The 21,525-nt window shown below is 41.7% G+C and overlaps 1 protein-coding gene across 1 annotated transcript in view; it reads right to left on the bottom strand.

The window, feature by feature from the left end:
• Positions 1–6,236: 6,236 nt before the first annotated feature.
• Positions 6,237–21,525, bottom strand: part of NEDD4 (neural precursor cell expressed, developmentally down-regulated 4, E3 ubiquitin protein ligase) — a 68,237-nt gene continuing 52,948 nt past the window's right edge. The window contains exons 12-22 of the mRNA XM_006774752.2: positions 19,429–19,658; positions 18,414–18,535; positions 18,219–18,289; positions 16,015–16,110; positions 15,612–15,685; positions 15,269–15,329; positions 12,666–12,725; positions 12,476–12,583; positions 11,748–11,844; positions 8,388–8,460; positions 6,237–7,913 (exon numbers count right to left, since the gene is read on the bottom strand). Of these exons, the coding sequence (XP_006774815.1) occupies positions 7,811–7,913; positions 8,388–8,460; positions 11,748–11,844; positions 12,476–12,583; positions 12,666–12,725; positions 15,269–15,329; positions 15,612–15,685; positions 16,015–16,110; positions 18,219–18,289; positions 18,414–18,535; positions 19,429–19,658 (1,095 nt within the window). The 3' untranslated portion in view covers positions 6,237–7,810. The remainder of the gene's footprint in view (positions 7,914–8,387; positions 8,461–11,747; positions 11,845–12,475; positions 12,584–12,665; positions 12,726–15,268; positions 15,330–15,611; positions 15,686–16,014; positions 16,111–18,218; positions 18,290–18,413; positions 18,536–19,428; positions 19,659–21,525) is intronic.

Below are 21,525 nucleotides of genomic sequence, written 5' to 3'. Positions count from 1 at the left end.
ACCACCCCATTCCCTGGCCCCCTAGCCTGTTCTGGTGATGATCTACCAAGGTCCTAGATCTAGCGCTTCACAGAGGGCGCTAGTGCCAACGATTCCCATCTGTTGGCTTCTGCCCCAGCTTCCATGACCTTCAGAACGGGGCTCCCTCAGTATCGCTGCTGGGGACAACCTCAGCACTGGGGAGCAGGCCTCAGGGGTGACTTGGGGATTTAGCTTCCCTCCCCACCATCTGCATCAGATCTCTCCCAAGCCATCCTTAGGAAACATACAATCTAAGCGGAAACAGTGTGCTTACAGTGTAAATACAGCTCCCCTCTCAACCAGACCACCATCCCTAAGCTCCTAAATGTAAACTTTGGAATTGCCACAGAACAATGGTCTAGGACAGTGGTTCTCAACCTTCTGGCCCTTTAAATACAGTTCCTCATGTTGTGACCCAAACATAAAATTATTTTCGTTGCTACTACATAACTGTAATGTTGCTACTGTTATGAATCGTAATGTAAATATCTGATATGCAGGATGGTCTTTGGCGACCCCTGTGAAAGGGTCGTTCGAATGCCAAAAGGGTCGCGACCCACAGGTTGAGAACCGCTGGTCTAGGATGTGGTTCAGCTTTCCATAGTTGGCGCTCCGGGAGGAACTTCTTCCAAGTCTCTGGAGTTGCCTGGAGGAAGCAGGCTAATTTAGCACATCACCCGGAGAGCCCCGTCTAGCTGCTTCTCAGTTCCCTTTTGCTGTGTCAAAGCATGACCTGCAGCCACGATTCCCATTGTCCAATATGGCCGCAGCCGTATGTGCCTATTTGAAAGGTGGCCAATTCTGAGTTGAGATATGCTGTATGCATAAAATGCAAATACATATAATGCCTTTGGAGACCTAGTACCAAAAAATGAAAAACACCTCATTAACAACCTTATATTGATCACGTGCTGAAATGGTAACATTTTAAATATGTGTGTTAAATAAAATATATTCTTATCAGTAAATTTACTTAGCTCTTCCTTTTAAAAAATGTGCTTCTAGCAAACCTAAAATTATAGATGTCACCTACATTATATTTCTATTGGACAGGCTTGGCTCAGAATGAGGACTTAAATATGTCCTCATACACCTTCCAAAGGTTTGCAGGAGGTGCTACATGTTTCGTCTTTCCTGCCCTGGCAATGCTTAAATTACTTATTAGAGATCTTGACGATAACCCCCAATTCCTATCTACATTGTCCCCAGATGCCAATGGGACAAGTATGTAAGCTGAGTCTCAATAACCACAGATATTGAATCCTGGTAGGGACTGAGTTCATAGAGCTTTCTTTTTCCCCTTCTCACACTTCTTTTGAAGACAAGGATAAAACGTGACAGAATTCCTCATAGCTTAAAGCCCGCCATCAACATATATATGCACAAGCAATACACCATTCCAACAAGCAGCAGTACTGAAAAAGGAAACCCAGTTGGCAACTACTCATTTATCACTGAGAACTTGGTCACCCTGTTGGATTTTTGGATGACCATAAGATATTTCACCAGCATCAAGTCTGGAAGAATCTTTATATATATAATGTTTTTATTGATTTTTAGAAAGAGAGGAAGGGAGAGAAATAGAAACATCGATGAGAGAGGAACATCGTTGATTTGATCTGCTGCCTCCTGCATGCCCCCTACTGGGGATCAAGCCCACGACCTGGGCATGTGACCTGACCCGGAATCGAACCACAGACCTCTTGGTTCCTGAGTCGAAGCTCAACCGCTGAACCATACTGGCTGGGTAAATCTGGAAGAATCTTTATGCTGCACTTGGTCTAATGCCCAATGACAGAGTTTAACGAAGTCATTCATTTGGATCCTAGTTTTCAACTCCAGCACCACTGAAAATCAGGTTTGTTTGAACTGAAGTTACCCTTAGATCACTGTGCTCATTACTTCATATTAATTTGAGAGAATATGCTTGCGTTTCTCATTTATAAAATATATGTTACAGAAAACTCTCAGGAAGGCATGGCATTTGCCTTGCTAATAATTGACTATTTTTCATAAGAGAAATTAAATGAGAATCTAAATGATGAGCCGAGTATGTTCATGAACCTACAGTTATGGCTTTAATCTCTGATTAGCTTTCCAAAGAGAAAACTCTGCTCCAGACTTGCCTGATTGCCCAGGGCCTTCTAGGGACCAGGGCATTTGTTCACCTTCCTTCCTGGAGACTGAAGGATGAAATGACCAGCCACTGTGGGCTGTAAACGGCTTTCTTCCCTTCTTGGTTCTATTTTGATTTGCACCCATGTCATTATCCAGAACCTGATTTCATTGGAAAGAATACCAACCCTTTAAATAAATAAAGAGAGCAGCTGTGGCCTTTCATTTCTGTGTAAATAATAAGGACTCTCCTAAGGATGAGTTGAATCTAATTTCAGGCCAATTCAACCTCGATGCTGCTGAGAAAAACACAGACCAGCGGCTCCTCTGAGGACAGTGACGTGTGAATCGACGGAGCTGTGGCTGAATCCTACTGGCTGATATTAGCATCAGTTTATCTTGCCTTTCATTGGCTGAGAATGAAAAACGGAACTGGGCGCTCTAAAATTAGACATATTTAAGTGCTTTTCAAACCGAATCTCCATAATCTGTTGCTATGCTTACATTATGCGGGAAGCAACATTTCTAGGAATTGTCCCCAAGGGTTCTAAGCCCCCAATCCATGCAACCTGTGAATGCGCGAAGACCTCTTTTCCCTGCTTGTCACGCCTATGGCACAGTGGTCCTCGAAAGGGGAGATTATCGGGGCGGGCCTCATCTATTCACGTGAGTCTTGAAAACTAGAGAACCCTCTCTACCCGGTGGCAGAAGGTTACACAGGAGGGGACACAGGGGAGACCCTGGGCATAAGGACTGAATGATAGAGGGAGCCAAGTGATGACGAATGTATGTGGCATCTAGAAGTTTAGAGTGGCTCCAGCTGCCAGCCAGCCAAAAAATGGGGACCTAAGCCACAAGGATTTGGGTTCTGTCAACAACCTGAAGGTATCATGGAAGCAGCTAAGAGCCCAACTGGTTGACAACTTGACTTTGGCCGAGTGAGACCATAGCAAAGAACCCAGCTGAGCCCACGTAGACTCTAAGCTACTGACCTGTGAGATAAAAAATGGGTGCTGTGCTCTGCCAGCGTGGCTCAGTGGTTGAGCATCAACCTCTGAACCAGGAGATCACAGGTCATTTCCTGAGGGGGCACACGCCAGGATTGCAGGCTCAGTCCTCAGTAGGGGGCATGCTGGTGGCAGTGAGTCAATTATTCTCTCTCGTTGATGTTTCTCTCTCTCTCCCCATCTCCTTTCCTCTCTGAAATCGATAAAAAAAAGTGGGTGTTGATTTCAGCTGCTAAATTTATAGTACGGAATTTGTTATGCAGCAATAGAAAACAAATACTAGTACACCTTGGTAATTTGTTTGCAGGGTTCCATAGTTTTTGTTGTTGTTGTAGTTCATAACCCACTGAGTGTGCAAGCTGTGTTGCCTCAGGTGAATTTCTTGCCCTTCTTGAGCCTATAAAACCTGCCTCGCTGAGTTTTCATGAAGATTAAATGGGATACACTTAAATGTTTACTGCAGACCTGGGCTCTCAGCAGGATCTCACTCAAGTCCCCCCCCCCCCCGTGTGTGTATTTATTTAGACCCCAATGTCCCCCTAAACACGGAACTTCCTGCATGTTGTACAGTGTACAGTGCTGGGGACACTGGTGCTCAGAGCATGTGCATTGCATGGACTGTATACACAAACAGTACTCATCAGATCGTCAATTTATCAAATATTTATGTGTTGGTAAATGAACATATTAAAAAGATGTATACAAAGTAGTCTTTGTTCTCAAGCTACCCAAAAGGGTGTGGGAGTCAATTATGTAAAAAAAAAAGAACTGCAATACCATTGAAATGCCATTCATGCAAGTAAATATCAAACGGCCCCTTTCCACTGGCCCGAAAGGAGTGATTTCTCAAGTGAGGGAGGAAAGCAGGCACCGGACACTCTGAGATGATTAGGGGCTGGAGAGGGTGGAGCACCAGTGCCGGAGTGAGGATGACAGAAGGTGGAGCTCATGCAGAGGACAGACTGCATTTCATGCCAGCAGGTTTGGGCTGCATTGTTTCTGGCTCTGAGGGCCCCCAGAGGAGTTTTGACTGTAGAGCAACCTGATCGGATTTGTTGACCGAAAGGAAACACTGTCGGGGGCTGGAGGGACGGCATGGAATCGAGTGCAGGAGAGACTAGCAGCACCTACTCCGGGTGCTAACGTAGTGATCATCTTTAACTTTCAAAAACGAAAAGCTACGGAAGCCCTTTGTCTTTAGGTGATGCATGGTGTGGGCTAGCCAATGCTAGAGCCGGTTAGCACCCGAGGAGAGGGGTGGAAGCAGAGAAGGCGGTGGCCTGAGTCCCAAGGAATCTCTGGATTTTAGCAGAAACAGAAGGCTGGCGCAGGGAGGGGAGTGGATTCCTTTCGAGCTGGGAAACTTCCAGGTGCCCGAGACGAATGAGGCAAAGGTCCCCAGTTCTGAATTAACTCTCAGAACTCTTCTCCTAGAAACGATGGTGTCGACCACGGTTAGGTTCAAGGCTGGCCTTTTTAATGACCAGCAGGCAGTGCCTGAAATCCAGTCCATTTGTAACTTTATTATTTTGTCTTCTGGATATCTCGCTAACAACCAGACTTTTGGAACATGACCTGCTTGTAAAGTGGAGACTACCTATGGTGAATAGTGTATAATATGTAATGATGTTAGTTCATCAGATATAAACGCAGAATTCAAGAACTGTCCCATCTGTGCTGCTGCAAAGAACTAGGCCAGGAGACGTCACCCAGAACACTGGCTTGGAGGCATTTCTATTTAAAAGGAATCACAGTTTTGTTTTGTTTGTTTTTTTAATGAGAATAGAACTTTATTTGAGGCATCAAGATCTTAAAAAAATGATTTTATACTTTAAAGTATTCAATAAATGTTGATACACTAATCTTGATATATATAGATTTTACCATATTGGATTTTTAAAAACAAGGTCAAATGGCTTAGAATCAGACAAATTGTGTTTAACTTAATAATTATATGGAATAATTTTAGTATTATAAATAAAGAATGAAAACAAATAGCATTTACATTTCAGTTAGGAGGAAACGCATTTGTAATACAATTTTATGTCGATGTTAAAATTTGTTTGATTACAGAGAAAATACAGGCTAAAATTGTGTGCTTATCATTTCTAGAAAAATATGATCTCCTTGCTTTAAGAAAATGACCCTACCTACTCTCCAGCCAGAGGATGCATGAGAGATGCTGTTCTGTCTGTGCTGCTGGAGACAGGTTCCTCCCAGACTGTCAGCCCTCCGCGGGGAGACAGGGGGATGATGGCCTGTGGCTGGGGGCTGGTGGGGGTGAGTCCGGTCTTATTAACACCCTGGTCTTATTACAGGATCATCCAGATGAACAGCGAGCTTCATATTTTCTCAAGCTCTGATATCGGCTACGGTATTTTACAGAAGTGACATTTAAGCACGCAGGTGGGAAAATTCTGTTTTAACAAAACTAGTTTTCACATTCAGTTCTACATAATGAGAACATTCCAAAATTGACTGGCCCATGTTAATTACGTTGCTGACGTGGAGACAATGGATTCTGATGGTAAGACTCATGCATCGATAAACATATGTATGCATGTATGTGTGTATGTATTCGGTATCAGAGATGTTCCTACTTCCTTGTCTATTAGCAGTCCGTTTATTTTTAAATAAAGAGATCCTTCTTTGGGAGTACAGTGAGTGTCCACGCCTGATTTGACAAAATCTGACGGCCGACACAAAGCATCTTCTGCTTGTAGAATACTTTACAAGACACCTCTCCGAAACGGCCATCTGACGTGGCGCTCAGGGTGGGCACGATGATTCCCATCTGACAGGTGACGAAACAGGGAGCCCAGAGAGGTTGAATAAGTTGCTTCAGTTTAAACAGCAGGTGGGTGATAAAAATTACGGACTACACCTGCCTGCTGATCTTGCCTGAACGCTGGTTAGCCCAAGTGGAGATGAAACCCAGAGTGCAGTGACCTGTGAGTTCCTTCCCCGAAGCTGAGCTGTTTGGAAAGTGGTTTTGCTACTGTCACGTGCGAGATCTCTACCAGGGGCCAGCAGGTAACCATCTTATTATACCAACCAACTGAAACCAATAGCCAGAAGCACCTCTTACAACTCTCAGAGGATATGTACATATATGTATTTAAGAGGATTCATAACACTTATATGATATTTACAATGATTCCTAAATCCCCAAGATACCATATTGAGAAACAGGTTTAACTTTTCGCAAGAGTGTTTTCTATAGAATCATTCTGATGGAAACACAGTCTTGGTGCGCTGCTTGGCAGGCACATGGAGACACTTTCCCTTCCGCCTTGTTCTGCTCACCCCTTCGCTGAGGGTGTAAAAATGCTTTCACATGCGGTGAGTTCCTGCGGATGAGGGCTGAGCTAGATTTCTCGGGAGCTGACGGCTCTCACCCAGGGCCTCGCACAGTGTGATGTGCACAGCAGACATTTCATACGCGTTTGTGGGATGGAGGTGGTTGTCAGGTACTTGAATTTGATTCAAGTAGGATTCTATCTGTAACATTTTGCTAAAGAGTTTGGGAGTTATAGTAAAACATCGTCACTTTCAAAGTAAACAGTATATTTTTTTAAAAAGCATTAAGAAATGTGGTAATAAATTTAATACAAATTATGCATTATAGCTATTCTTTGGTTACTTTTTAACAAATTATTTGGTTTTATGACTAAAGTGACATACTAAAAATATAAAAAGGCAACTACAGGAATTAGCTTCATGTGTAAACATAATAAACCCTGTAAACATAGAGTTACTACATAATTGTGCAAGTGTAAAGAGTGTCTAGTAACGGCAAGTACTATACATTGAACTTAGCTCTTCGAGACACACTGAGAAATACTGCTTTGTGGAGCTTCAGCTTACTGCGGGAAGAAGGAATTCTTTGAACTAAACTACAACATGAGAGTGATGACTGCTCCGATGAACCAACCATAAGGATATGGAGGCAAGAGGACGGCGTTAATACTTTCCACCCTCTGCAAATCTGAATTTGCTTCACGTCTTATACACCACTTTGTTGAGCAAAACCACATATGAACAAAAACCAAATACTTCTAAAATGAAGAAGTAAACCATTTTTGTTGTTGTTATTGCCAGTGAGTCAGCTGACTAAAAATATAGTAACACACTTTCCAAGGTTGTTCCAAAAATCTGGGCATTACGGTGCATTAGGTAGGTCTACAGAGCAATAAATAACTGTAGGCAGCACTAAATATAGTGTGGTTTACTCAATTTTTAAGTCTCCTTTTCCAAATTTGGGTTTTCCTTCTCAAAAAGCATCAAACGCTTCACACATGACACTTATCACAAATATTTCACAGTTATCATTTCAGTAGTTTAAGAAAGGACTGACTGCCTGGCGAATACTGGAAAAGAGGTAAATGTTAAGGACACATTCACTATTTCAGGCACAAAGGACTTAGGTCCTGGAGTGTGAAGTCTAAAGACAGAATGAAACAACTGTGTAAATGCAACACATTCTTTTAAAGGGGATGAAATACTGGTAAAGTCGTCACGCTATTTCTCCTAAAGCATTTCTGTGATTTTCTCCAATATCTGGGAAGAATCAATGGCTAAGTTTTAGTAGTTCCCCGGAAAATTTTAAGTCAAGATGTTGCTTACAAAAACGTGGCAGTAAAACACCCTAGACTGTTACTTGTAATCTAATCAACTCCATCAAAACCCTGAGTGTTCTCAATCGCCACCTGAAGTTTATCCCATAATTCTTCAAATGATTCATAGGGTGGCAAGTCCAGTCGATTAAAGCTGAAAAACAGAGAGGAACTGGTTATGGCAGACACCGACAAAGCGAGTATAAAGGACGTGTCATCACTGTGGGGGAATGAAGATACAGGACTGCGCTCTAGGCATGGACTCTGCCCAGGACTTCTGGGTAACGTCCTCCTTCCCCCACCACCAATGTCTGGGTTCCTCTGTCACTTTAACCTCCGAAAGGCAATGTTCTACCCTCTTGGCATGACCCATCATTCATGCGATGGAGGCAACACAGGGTCAACAGTTGACGTTGCATCTCCAATGTGCAGCTACCTGGACTTCAAACTCCAACCTACCTTGGGTTGGTGTTGCTGTCTCCTTTTCTTCCTCCTCCTCCTCTTCCCCTTCCTCCTCCTCCCTTCCCTCCCCCAGCTCCTCCTCCTCCATAGCACAGAGGGGCCTTCTGTACCAAAAGAACTTTGCTCTCTGAGAACTTGTTCTCTCAGAGTGTAAGAATCTGCTTACCACGTATGGGCCCTTGGCAGCTTTTCAGGGGTGCCCCACTGTTCAACTGTAAAAGACTGTGGTCCGTTTGAGCCTGTAAGGAAGAAGAGCTGCTTTGGTTTCATTTACTTTTTACAGGAAACCCTAGGCATTTCACAACTCACGTTTTCTGTTGTAGAACTTAAACACACAGAGAACTCATCTAGTTTTTTAAAACTCAAAAGAAATGAAGGCTGTCCTATGCTTGAAGGTTTTATTGCCCAGCCATGGAATGAGGATTCCTTTTCCACTGAATCACCCTGCCCCTGGGGTGAGATGTCCCAAGGTGCTTTTGCACCTAGTCCCGCATTTCTTTTTATTCTCCTTTTAAAAAAGATTTTTAAATTGATTTTGAGAGAGAGAGGAAGGGAGAAGGAGGGGAAACACTGATGTGAGAGTGGACCATCAATCGGCTGCCCCCTGCACATCCTCAATCAGGGGTGGAGCCTGCAACCAGACAGGTGCCCTGACCAGGAATCAAAGAGGCACCTTTCAGTGCATAGGATGAAGCCCAACCAACGGAGCCACACTGGCCAGGGCACCCTGCATTTCTGTAGCCCGCCTCCTTCACAGGGACACAGAGAAAACAAGCATTTTCTTTTTTTTTAGGTGTCCCACTGGAAACAGCTTTAATTTTTCTGATTATAAAATTTACTGCAAAAATTAAACCAAGAAAAATATGATGTAAAAATCACCTCAAATTCCACTATTAAATCTGAGTAAACATCCCATCATGAATCTTTTGTGTATGTGCATATAAATAGAATGTGATTACGTTACACATACTACATTTTCCTTCTATTATGGATATTTCTAGAAACTCTTTTTTCCTTTGGTGTTTTCACTTAGCTTCTTCCTCCTCTAATCCTGAACATTCTCCAACCGCCCAGGGAATCAATGCTGACAACCCAACATGTAACCTTCCATACTTTTCTCCATCCTGTTTTCTCAAAAAGCATTGCTTTTCACACATCACAATTATGTTCACAGTTAACACGTTAGTGCTTTTGTCATCATTTGTTTTCCAGAATAGGAAGTCTAATCTATTTCCCAGCCTCTTGATTCTCTCACCTGAACAATCCATTGGGAAGACTCCTTCTAAGTCAATCTATATACACTCAACATACTTTTCATTGGCTAGATAATATCACATAGTAATATTAATATTTTGTAGCAACATTGTCCTTTGTAAATACAAAGTAACTTGAATTTATATTCTAATACATCTTGGCTCTGTGTGTGGGATATTTTCCCCAAATTCCAAAGTTTGTGAAATCAGTGGATGCCTATAGGCCTGGATGCAGAGAAGAGGGAAACGGAGGTAGAGATGAAAAGGGTGTTTGCCATGATTTCCTCTAGGGAATGGCTACAGCAGAGCAGGAGAGGCAGGAAAGGGAGTCAGGTGAAACACCAGGAAGACAAATGCCAAGAAACGCAATTAGGCAGGGAATGAGCACACTGACTAGCGGCAAAGCTCCCTCTCATTCTTCTCACTGTGGCTGGTTATTCTAGACCAGTGATGGCGAACCTTTTGAGCTCGGCGTGTCAGCATTTTGAAGAACCCTAACTTAACTCTGGTGCCGTGTCACATATAGACATTTTTTGATATTTGCAACCATAGCAAAACAAAGACTTATATTTTTGATATTTATTTTATATATTTAGAAGCCATTTAAAGAAAAATCAACCAAAAAAAATGAGTTCGCGTGTCACCTCTGATACGCGTGTCATAGGTTCGCCATCACTGTTCTAGATCAAGCATGGCAAACTCAAAGGCCAACACGGGCCAAATAAACGAGGCATGCGGCCCGTGGGCTGTGAGTTTGACATGCTTGTTCTAAAAAAGTGGCAGCAGCTTGATAGGTTTTGCCAGCAAATATAAATGAAGTTTAACAATATCAGGTTTTCCAAGGAGGAGACAGAGGGGGTTAGCAATCCCATCAGGCCACAGGAGCTTTCTATATGCCCAGAAAGTCAGCCTAGCAACCACCTAGGCAGCAGTCCCCGACTTCCCCTTCCCTGGACAAGTCTAATCTTTGTTGCTCTGAGTGGGACTCTACTCTTGGCAATACTTTCTCTGAATGACTTGTTCTTCTTGCTTTCTTTATTTATTTAGTGAAAGAGAGGGACAGACAGAGAGAGAAACACTGATTTCTTGTCCACCTATCACGCTGGTTGACTCTTGTATGTGCCCTGACTGGGGATCAAACCCACAACCTTGGTGTATTGCGACGACATTCTAATCAACTGAGCTACCTGGCCAGCCTTGGGATCTCTAAAAGCAAATAAATGTAATTCCCATAAACAATATGTTAAGATAGGAGACAAATTGCTGTGCTCTGTATCAGAAACAGTACTTCTTTTTTCTTCTTTCTCCTTCTCCTTCTTTTTTTTAATAACAAAACACAGCTCTAGAGCTATGAGGTTAATAGACCAGAAAATAGTTTGATAGGCTATATAGAATTTCACTTTAGCCCTGGCCAGTTTTGCTCAGTGGATAGAGCACTGGCCTGTGGACTAAAGGGTCCTGTTTGATTCCAGTCAAGAGCATGTACCTTGGTTGCAGGCTCTATCCTCTGCCCTGGCCGGGGTGCTTGTGGGAGACAACCGATCAATGTGAGACACCGATATTTCTCTCTCTCTCTCTCTCCCCTCCCCCCCTTCCACTCTCTCTAAAAATCAATGGAAAAATATCCTCGGGTGAGGATTTAAAAAAAAAGAGCACAGAATTTCACTTTATAGAAAACTTAATGAATAGTTATTCTGAATAGCAAGAGATAGGTGCATTCTTATCCCCAGTGTCCATATCCCACAGGGCTGAGAAAGAGTAGCCTAATGAGACTCTCCACCCTCCAAATCCTGCCCCGCCCCGCTCTGCCCCAAGGATTCCATGACCGAGTAACTTTGGAAAATCTGCTTTTTTTCCCCCCAGTAAAGGCTGAAGAAGACCCAAAGGAACCAGTTTAACTTTGTTTAGTCCAGTATTTCCCCGTACGTATTCTTCTGACACTCTTTGCTGTTTGTTGCACACTTACTAACACTCTGTGGAACTTGCCCTAAACTCACACTACAGGCAACGCTTTTTCTGTATTGGAAGGAGAAATTTAAAATTCAAGGAGGGAAAGTAACTCAAGTCATTTCATGTCCCAGTTTTCTCCTTTACTATCTCATTAGAAGGTGTACATATATTTTGGCCTACTTGAATGTATCTAATTAAATCATTTAAAAATCTTGTTTATTAAGCTAAACGTCTGTATGAAGGACAGAGGCTTGAGGACTAATCAGCCATGACAAAGACAACTGGCACTGTCCCATTTTTAAATGCTGATGGAAAACGCTTACCGTATAGTTCGGCAAATCCATTCATAGGCACTCGAGACGTGCCAGTGACGAACTGAAGTAATCTTATTCTTTTTTCTGAATCCATCATTAAAACAGCCTGAATAACATAAAAACAGCATTTAGGACTATCATTGGAAAAAAGGCACCAAAACTATCCTGAAAAGTATACTGTCTGAATTTAGTTAGAGCAGTACTGACCACTCAGTAAATCTGCATGTTCCTTTTAGTTAAGCTTGTGTTTATGGGTCATTTACAAAGTTCTTGAAAACCTTATTTCCAAGGCTTATAGGAGAGTAAGCCTAATAAAGTGACAAAAATTTCTTCTCAGATGTGAGTCGTGGTTTTTAAAAAATTATACTTATTGAATGGTATACACATTTCTCCATACGACTGAAAATCACATTAAAAGGAGCCATGTAGGAGTCCTAGACAATACACTGCAGTTTGTTACAGGTTCTCTGGAAGAGTCCCTTCTTCAATAAGAAACTAAGTGCCTATTTTAGCTATCACTGCCATTTGCTAGATTCTGAACATTTTACTTACTTACTAGTACCTACTAATGTGGATGGAGGTTGGGACCATACCCAGAAGGTAGAGGTATATAGTACGAAATCAAAGATATCTTTTGCTGGGCTATATTCTATCTTATGTATGAGAAAGTAGCTAGTATAATTAAGTATGATCGAATCTATCGAAAGTAATTCATGGAAACAGAAGCTCTCGATTACCTTCCAAAACCACTGGATGACTTGGTGGTTGACGCTGTAGCCATTTTTGTACTTGGTGTGTTCTCTCCAGTCATTCACATCGACATCTCCCAACCCGCACATAAGAAGCTACACAATCAGAAATGCCAAACTGTCGATGAGAAAAACAACGAGCACCAAAGTTCCATTTTAACGTAAAAATGTTTCTTACCTCGAGCTCATTTTCATCGAAAATTTTGATGAGATCCTGTGGTATTAGTTCAAAAAATCCCTAGAAGAAAGAATGGATTTAAAAACCTGGTTAGCAGGGTCAATGGGCAACCCTCTACTTCAGCTCCTGGGCGCTTCTGGAGCAACCCCACAGCCACACAGATCCTATCATCACACATTCGTGCCCGTGTCTATTCCACGTTTTAGACACTCTGCTTCTTGACAGCTATGCCTTTTTGCCTGACATAGCACAAGACACATCGTCAGTGTTCAATATTGAATAAATGAAAGATTATGTGATAAATATTTAACAGAAGATTTTAAGTTAGCTTAAGAAATGAGTGCCCTGACAATAACCCAACTCTCAACTCAACCGGGATTTCAATATTGGCAAGAAGCTATGTGTCCCTTGTCTGTTCTCTCAGAGATTCCTCTAAGTGGCAATTTTAAAGCTTCCCTGTACTCCTCAAGCCCCCCTCCTCAATGTCACCCCTTCTTTACAGGAGATAATTTCTATATGAGAGAGCCATAGAGGCAATTATGCAGGACGGAATTCACTCAACCTTCCACCTCCCCATGTACAACCAGCACCAACATCCACCATGGCCTGCTTCCCACTGCTGTGGAGGGAGGTGCCACTCCCTCTCTCTGCTTCATCTGCTTCCTCAAGGTCACCGCACTGAACCTCCTTCTCTTACCAGCTTACTCTTCATGCATTTAAGTGCACTCTAGCCATATCTACGTTAAAAATAAAACCAAAGAGCAAACACCCCTTTCCCCTCTTCACAGCCAAGTTCTTGACAGTGTTACATGTTATCAGCTCTACTTGCTCACCTCCTGTCTTTCCCTCAACCCATTGCAATCTGACCTCTATGCCACTGCTTCCCCGGAGCTGTCCTGGGAAAAAGTCAAAGCAACTTCGCGGCTACATCTAATGAGCAGTGTCTACTTCCATGTCTTATTTGGCTTCTCTGCAGTACATTGTTGAAAACAGCTTTGTTCTTGAAGCTTTGCTGTTGATGGTTTTGCTCTTATGTCTCTGTCTGCCTTTGCTAATTCCTTTGAAGTCTCCTTTTCTCACTGTCGATCCTTTAAATGTTGGTGTTCCCAGGTTTCCACACGTGGCCAGCCTCTTTCACCTCCCTGTTCTTTTGAATTTTCCATCTGATCTGGTCCACAGCTCCACTACACCTTCACAGACGATTCCCAAATCCATACTGCCACCCCAACTATCCATCCTTCAGTCACCCTGTGCTGTGGATCTCCCCTCCTGAAGACCATTCAGATGCACCCGCAGCACCACTTTCTTGGTTCCTAATCCATTCTCCATCCGGATTCTATAGCTCTTTCCCAACCAGACCATTCCTCTTCTAATTCATTGCATATCATTTCCAGAATGGTCTGACTAAAGTGTACATTGCATCTTAACACCACTTCCCTTCCTCTCACTGGACTTCAGAGAAAACTAACAAACAGGCCCTTCACAATCTGGTTTTTGGCCAGCTCTCCGGGTTTAGTTTCACCTTTTGCATCCTCTTTTCCAGGATTGGAATTGCTTGTCTGCTGTCAAATGTGTGTGTAGTCGGTCTCAATTGCTGCTCTCTCAGAACTGCATTTCCCTCCTTTCTGTGTCTGGCCAATCCTTCTAGTCCTTCCCTGCCCTGCCTCCACTCTCCCCACTCTGGTCTCTCCTTCCCTAGCACTGCAGGCTTGCACCTGTCCATTTCAAGTTTTAGATTCTCTGCTCCCTGATAGTACGGCTCATGTCTTTTTGTCTGATGTAGCACCAGTGCTCAATATTGAATAAATGAAAAAGTATATAAAAAATATTTAACAGGAAATTTTAAGTTAGCTTAAGAAATGAATGTCCTGCAGAAACCGGTTTGGCTCAGTGGATAGAGCGTCGGCCTGCGGACTGAACGGTCCCGGGTTCGATTCCGGTCAAGGGCATGTACCTAGGTTGCGGGCACATCCCCAGTAGGAGATGTGCAGGAGGCAGCTGATCGATGTTTCTCTCTCATCGATGTTTCTAACTCTCTATCTCTCTCCCTTCCTCTCTGTAAAATATCAATAAAATATATTTAAAAAAATATTCCATTCCTTACATTTAAAAAAAGAAAAAGAAATGAATGCCCTGATAATAGCCCAAATGTCTACCAGTTGAAGGAAGTTTAAATAACTTAAGAACTAATATTATGAATAAAATGCAGCCATGAAAAATGACCCCTATATCTCTTGACATGGTAAGATCTCCACTAAGTATCTGGTAAGAAAACAAGTCACAAACCAACAGGTACAGTGTGATCCCACACAGGACAAGAAACAAATGGCATATCCCACCATTCTTACAGCACTCTCGTTCCTGTGTTCACTGAGGCCACTGAAGGTGGAAGGTGTGGGACTGGGGACGGGAAGGGCAATGGGAGGGGGGACTGTCAAGGTTTATTGCATGGACCTCTTGAGTGACTGAGGATTTTGTTAATATAAAAATCTAATTAAATTGGGAAGTCACATGCTAATTTTTCTCGGATATGAGAAGCCCCAATATTTACAGTTTACGGATTATACTTTGCAATTACAGAAGAGCAAACAAAAGATGAGTACCTCTTTAAAAGCAGCCATTTGCTTCTGGATTCGATTCACAAATCGCCACTGTATTACAAGGCTAAAAGGAACAAAAAAGGCTGTCTTTTTCATACAAATCAAGAAAAAATTTCAAGGTATATTTATCCTTTGTAGAAACAAACAAACAAAAAATAAAGACTAGCTAAGCCCAAGATAAACCCTGAATCTGAGTGGGCGATAAGGCATTGTTAAAGAGAGAGAACGCGACATCGTGACTCTAGCTACTGGGAAAGAGCTGGGAAAGACAGAGAATGACAAAGAGTCTTCCTGGAAAGAAGTACAAAATTATTTCCAGCAAAGCACTTACTAACAAAATACTTACTAAATATATTCCTTTTTGTTCTTATTGGTGACAACTATTTCTGATCCACCAACTTTCAACTCATGCTGATGTGTCTAAAATAAAGCATGACACCTTCATATGTTAGTTTAGTGAAAAAATATATATACATATTATAGTTACACCAGAAACCTGGTGTTTTAAATTAAATCCATTCAAAACTAAGAAAACTTAAAATATTAGTTTTACTAAAACAAATACGGAATGAGTCAAATGTCAAAGAAAGCAGAAATTCTTGCTGAGAGACAGCTTTTGTTACTGGAAGATAAGTTTAAAAATAGAGCACAGAAATGTTTTGAGTATATACATTACTTAACGTCTAAACTTGTTATAACATTTGTATCATTCATTCATGTACCATTTTAATTCATCAAAGTTTACAAACCTGTCCAAAAAGTTCTTCATCTATGACAAACCTGAGGTCCAGTTCTGTTGGATCATTTTCAAGAATCCATCTTAGTGAATTGTAATATTCACTATCCTAGATAGGGAAAATTACATATTTAACATTTGTACACATATAAAAAGAAGACACCTGCACCTGCAAAGGAAGTATACTGAGAGTCTGAAGGAATAATGGGACCAAAGGTGAAAAAGTCATTGGACACCTTTTCCATACATTCACATGTATTATAGACTAGTGGCCTGGTGCATGAATTCATGCACATTGAAAGGAAATTAATTAGAAGAAATATTTTAATATCACTATTCACCCTTTCTCTATAATATAAGTGTCAACCATATTCACAACTGACAATGACAGATGGAAACACATGCGTGCAATTGGCGCCAGTGAGAGCTTTATATGTATCATGCATGCGCGAGTCAACTTAGCCTTTTATACATGTGAGTCAAGTGTCTAAGCTTTCTAAATCTCCATTTTCCGGCTAATGAAAAGAAAATAGGATTCCACCAAGTTTCCTATCTACCTACCCCAGAACTCCTGTGAGGATCAAATGAGATGAGGCATGGGAAAACGCTTCACAGACATTTGGTTAAAGTGTAAAACGTTTCCACCTGGCTATAAAACAAGTCATGTTCCTGGGCTGAAGAAACTGCACAGAGTCTAGTCCAGCCGTGGGCAAACTACGGCCCACGGGCCGGATCCGGCCCGTTTGATGAATAAAACTAAAAAAAAAAAGACCGTACCCTTTTATGTAATGATGTTTACTGTGAATTTATATTAGTTCACACAAACACTCCATCCATGCTTTTGTTCCGGCCCTCCGGTCCAGTTTAAGAACCAATTGTGGCCCTCGAGTCAGAAAGTTTGCCCACCCCTGGTCTAGTTGCTAGGGAGAAGAAGCCAGGTGGTGCTACGTGATGTCATTACCCGGACAGACACTTAGCATATTACCCTCTTATTTATATAGCTAGAGATGGATAACTAGTATGTGTGAGAGTAAAAAATATATACATCAATAGAGTGGGGCCTGCTTAAAAGTTTAGAACTTTATCTCTGTGTGGAAGCAGTGGAGGTAAAAATTTTATTACCCAGTTAAAGGTCAATAAAGCAGCTGTCAGATGAATCGTAACCTCCATGGCTACCCAGGATCACACAGCACCTTTCTCATGCGGCTGTGAGACTGTGTGTGTACTGTTTAAGTAGCAGTGAGGGGGGCTGCTATTTATACCTGGCCCAAGCTAAAGAACAACCTCAAATACAGAACCTCAATTAACCAACTCAAGTAACTGTACAACCTCATGATTTGTAAAGAATTATACTGTTCACACTGATATTGTGTCACAGAAAGGGGACACAAAGTGAACGTGGTGCCGAGGAAGAGGTCTTGGAACCCCTGTGCACACAGTGTTTGAGGCTATTCAACATGGGCCATAGTGAGGGATTTAATCTTTCTGTTTCTGTTTCTTTGTAGTGGCCTAATCTCAAGGTCTTGCCTTTGAACTGATATTTTGAAAACATATGCTATTCATGATAAATGATCACAATTCAAATGTTGATGCGAGAAATACATTAAAATGTTGTTCAGCATATTGAAGTATTTAAGGAGAAGTTTACTGATATCTGCAACTTTCTTTGAAATGCCATCAGAAAAACAAAATGGATTGATGGATAGAGGGGTGAATAGGTGAACAGGTATGTGATAAGTAAGTATAGATAAAAAGCCAGTAGTGGAATCTGGGTAGTGGCTACACACATGTCCACTGTAAAATCTTTTCATCTTTTTTTTTTTAAAATATATTTTATTGAATTTTTACAGAGAGGAAGGGAGAGAGATAGAGAGTCAGAAACATCGATGAGAGAGAAACATCGATCAGCTGCCTCCTGCACATCTCCCACCGGGGATGTGCCCGCAACCCAGGCACGTGCCCCTGACCGGAATCGAACCCGGGACCCCTCAGTCCACAAGCCGACGCTCTGTCCACTGAGCCAAACCGGTTTCGGCAAATCTTTTTATCTTATTACATGTTAGAAGTTTTTCATAATAAAATGTTGGGGGAAATGTTCATTTATATTTTGTAACATTATAATCTATTAATTTCTTTATCTTTAAAAGGTAACTCTTTAAAATATTCAGTTGCCTGTTAAATTATTCTCTCTCTATATTGTAAGTGAAAATGACATACCACTGATTCCATATCATGAAGTGTTATTGGTTTGTGTAGCATCATCTTGTAAAATGGGCGGATGAAAAAACCTTGCAAGGAAGCAAATATTTTAAAAATGATTACCAAGTGAAAGAAATCAGATCATCACATTATAATTACATTATAATATAATATTATAATTACATATAACAAAGTTTTAAGCTGAATACTAACCATCCAACAGTTTGCCATGATAAACTGCCATTCCAGCTACCCGGCCAATAAACTTGAAGTAGGAGAGGTGATCTTCATTACACAATCCAGAATTTGGATTTATCTGCAGGGTATAATTATCCCTGCAAAGACAACCACATTTAAATGCTCCTCTCTGTATTTCTTCACATAAAAATTTAAAAATATGACTGATAATTATAAATTATCACTCTCTTTTGAGTTGTTTACCTCTTTTAGAACCATATTAAACCTCTGGATTTAATGGTTTTCAAAACAGTAATTTCTGTCAAAGGGAGCAATAACCCCAATGTTCATTGAAAGATAAATGGAGAAACAAAATGTGGTATCTATATATATAAAAGCCTAATATGCAAAGTGTCCCCTCCGGGACCAGCAGGGGATGGCGCGGAATGAAGGAAGGCCCTGGCTGGCAGCCAGCAGCTGCTAGCGACCCTTCCAATGCACAAATTTCGTTCACTGGGCCTCTTTATAGCATAATGGGATATTATTTAGCCTTTAAAAGGAAGGACATTCTGACACACTCTACAATACAGATGAACTTTGAGGACATTACGCTAATGAATTAAGTCAGTCACAAAAAGCCAATGCTGTATGATTCCACATACATGCGGTGCCTAAAGGTGACACATTCACAGAGACAGAACGTAGTAAAGTGGAGGCTGCCAGGGCCCGGGAGGGTTAGCGTTGAATGGGTAAGGAGCTTCAGTTTGGGATGATGGCAAAGTTCTAGAGATGGATGGTGCTGATGCTCGCACAATGATTGATGTGAGAGTACGTAATGCCATGAACTATACACTCACTTTAAAATGGTTAAAATGGTAAATTTTATGTTAAGTGTATTTTCCCACAATTTAAAAAGTTATTTTTGAAACAACATTAGTGCTCCTCTTCCTTCTGGCACAGTGAACCACACAGTTTCCTTGCACCATACAACTCTGGCCCTTTTAGGACAGTGATGTCTTTGTCTGTATACGGTCACTGTAAAGGTGCTTACGTAGCAGAATATTCAAACAACCCATAATAAGGGTTAAACATTTCCTTCGAGATCAGGAAGAACCACTCTCTGGCGACTCCTCCGTAATCTAATCCTTTTTCGCCATCAAACTCAATCCAGAGTCGAGCCTTGAGGAAGTCCGCTCTCTTAACGCCCATAATCCTCCGGTAAGAGTCCTCGAGGACAGTTGCTCGGCGAAGTTTCATTTCTAACTTGTTTGGAATGTCATTCTGAAAGCCCAGAGAAGAGAGGCTTCTGGTTTAAATCAATTCAACACAACGGCAAATTTCTCTCGCAGGAAGCTTCTACAATTCACTGTATTCTATCTTGTGCCAAGGCCCCTTTTCAGGGAAAGCATGACCAGGAATATTTCCTCTAGCAGCGGTTCTCAACCTTCCTAATGCCGCGACCCTTTTATACAGTTCCTCATGCTGTGGTGACCCCCAACCATAAAATTATTTTCACTGCTACTTCATAACTGTAATTTTGCTGTTATGAATCGTAATGTAAATATCCGATATGCAGGATGTATTTTCATTGTTCGCGACCCACAGGTTGAGAACCGCTGATATGACAGAATCATGCGTTTTCTCTAATCACTTAATAACACAGACTTCTGATTTTTATATCTGAAGAAGCAGCTACCGATGGTGGCAGTAACGCTCAGGCGAAGGTGTTTCGGGAATTGTCCTTTGCTTATTAAGTTCCCATGAAGATCCACCTGAGACCTACAATGTAGCTGCTGCCTGCTACTTGTTGCCTGCCTGTCAGGTCAGGGATTTTCCCTGCTCCCCCCATTCCTCCTTGGAGTCTGTCTCATTCACTCTTTAATAGGTATTAATATTTACAGACGGTGAGAGGCATGCTCCCCACATTTTAATGGGTTAATGCGATTACGCCCCATAACAGCACTATGAAGAAGCTACTATTATATCTCCCTCTTACGGATGAAGAAACTGAAGACAGGAGTTAAGAAAGGCGTAGCTCTTGGGTCTCAGCTCTTAAAGAATGTGCTACATTCATTGTTAAGGATAAGGCAGGGGTCAAGCTTAAAGATAGCTCAAGGCTTTGTAGCGCTGGTTTTTAATTTTTCACCTCTGTCTTGGTGTCCTGCTCTTTTGGAGTGACGTGTCCAGATACGGATTTCATTGTTTAAATCATGCCTGCGATTTTTTGTTAAACGGAGGGGGGTGGGGGGAGTCAGATTCTTCGCCTCCTGTGCCATACTTCGGGAATGACACCTTGTTTCTTACCGTTCACTCATGCTTTTAACTCTTTTTTTTTTTTAAATATATTTTATTGATTTTTTACAGAAAGGAAGGGAGAGAGATAGAGAGTCAGAAACATCGATGAGAGAGAAACATCGACCAGCTGCCTCCCGCACATCTCCCACTGGGGATGTGCCCGCAACCCAGGCACATGCCCTTGACCGGAATCGAACCCGGGACCCTTCAGTCTGCAGGCCGACGCTCTATCCACTGAGCCAAACCGGTTTTGGCATGCTTTTAACTCTTAATACACCTTTGTTGCAATGTGGATAATTTCCTCACAGATTTTCTCTCTTAATCACCAATATATGTCATGATGGTTGAGAACATGGACTCTGCAGCTTTGCCACTAACAACCATGGAACTTGATCACATTCTCTAATCTCTCGGTGCCTCAGTTTCCTCACCTGTAAAATGTGATAACAGCCCCACCCCTGGCATATAAAGAGCTTCCCAGACCAGAAACATTTAAAGGAGTTCATCACCACTAAACCAGTACTACATGAAATGTTAAAGGGTCTTTTTGAAGAAGAAGGAGGAGGAAGAAGAGGAGAAAATATAAACAATAAAATGGCAATAAATACATACCTATCAACAACTGAATCTAAAAACAAAATAGATGAACAAGCAGAATAGAAACAGACTCAGAACAGAGAATGGGAGGGACCAGATGGGAGGGGCGTTGAGGGGATGGGTAGAAAAGGTGAAGGGATTAAGGAGTATAAATTGGTTGTTACAGAATAGTCATGAGGATGTAAAGTACAGCACAGAGAATATAGTCAATAATATTCTAATAACTATGTATGGTGTCAAATGAGTACAAGATTTA

The sequence above is a fragment of the Myotis davidii genome, unplaced genomic scaffold, assembly GCF_000327345.1.
Source record: "Myotis davidii unplaced genomic scaffold, ASM32734v1 scaffold508, whole genome shotgun sequence".
NCBI classification, from domain to species: domain Eukaryota; kingdom Metazoa; phylum Chordata; class Mammalia; order Chiroptera; family Vespertilionidae; genus Myotis; species Myotis davidii.
This window is presented reverse-complemented; position numbering and strand designations above follow the sequence as displayed.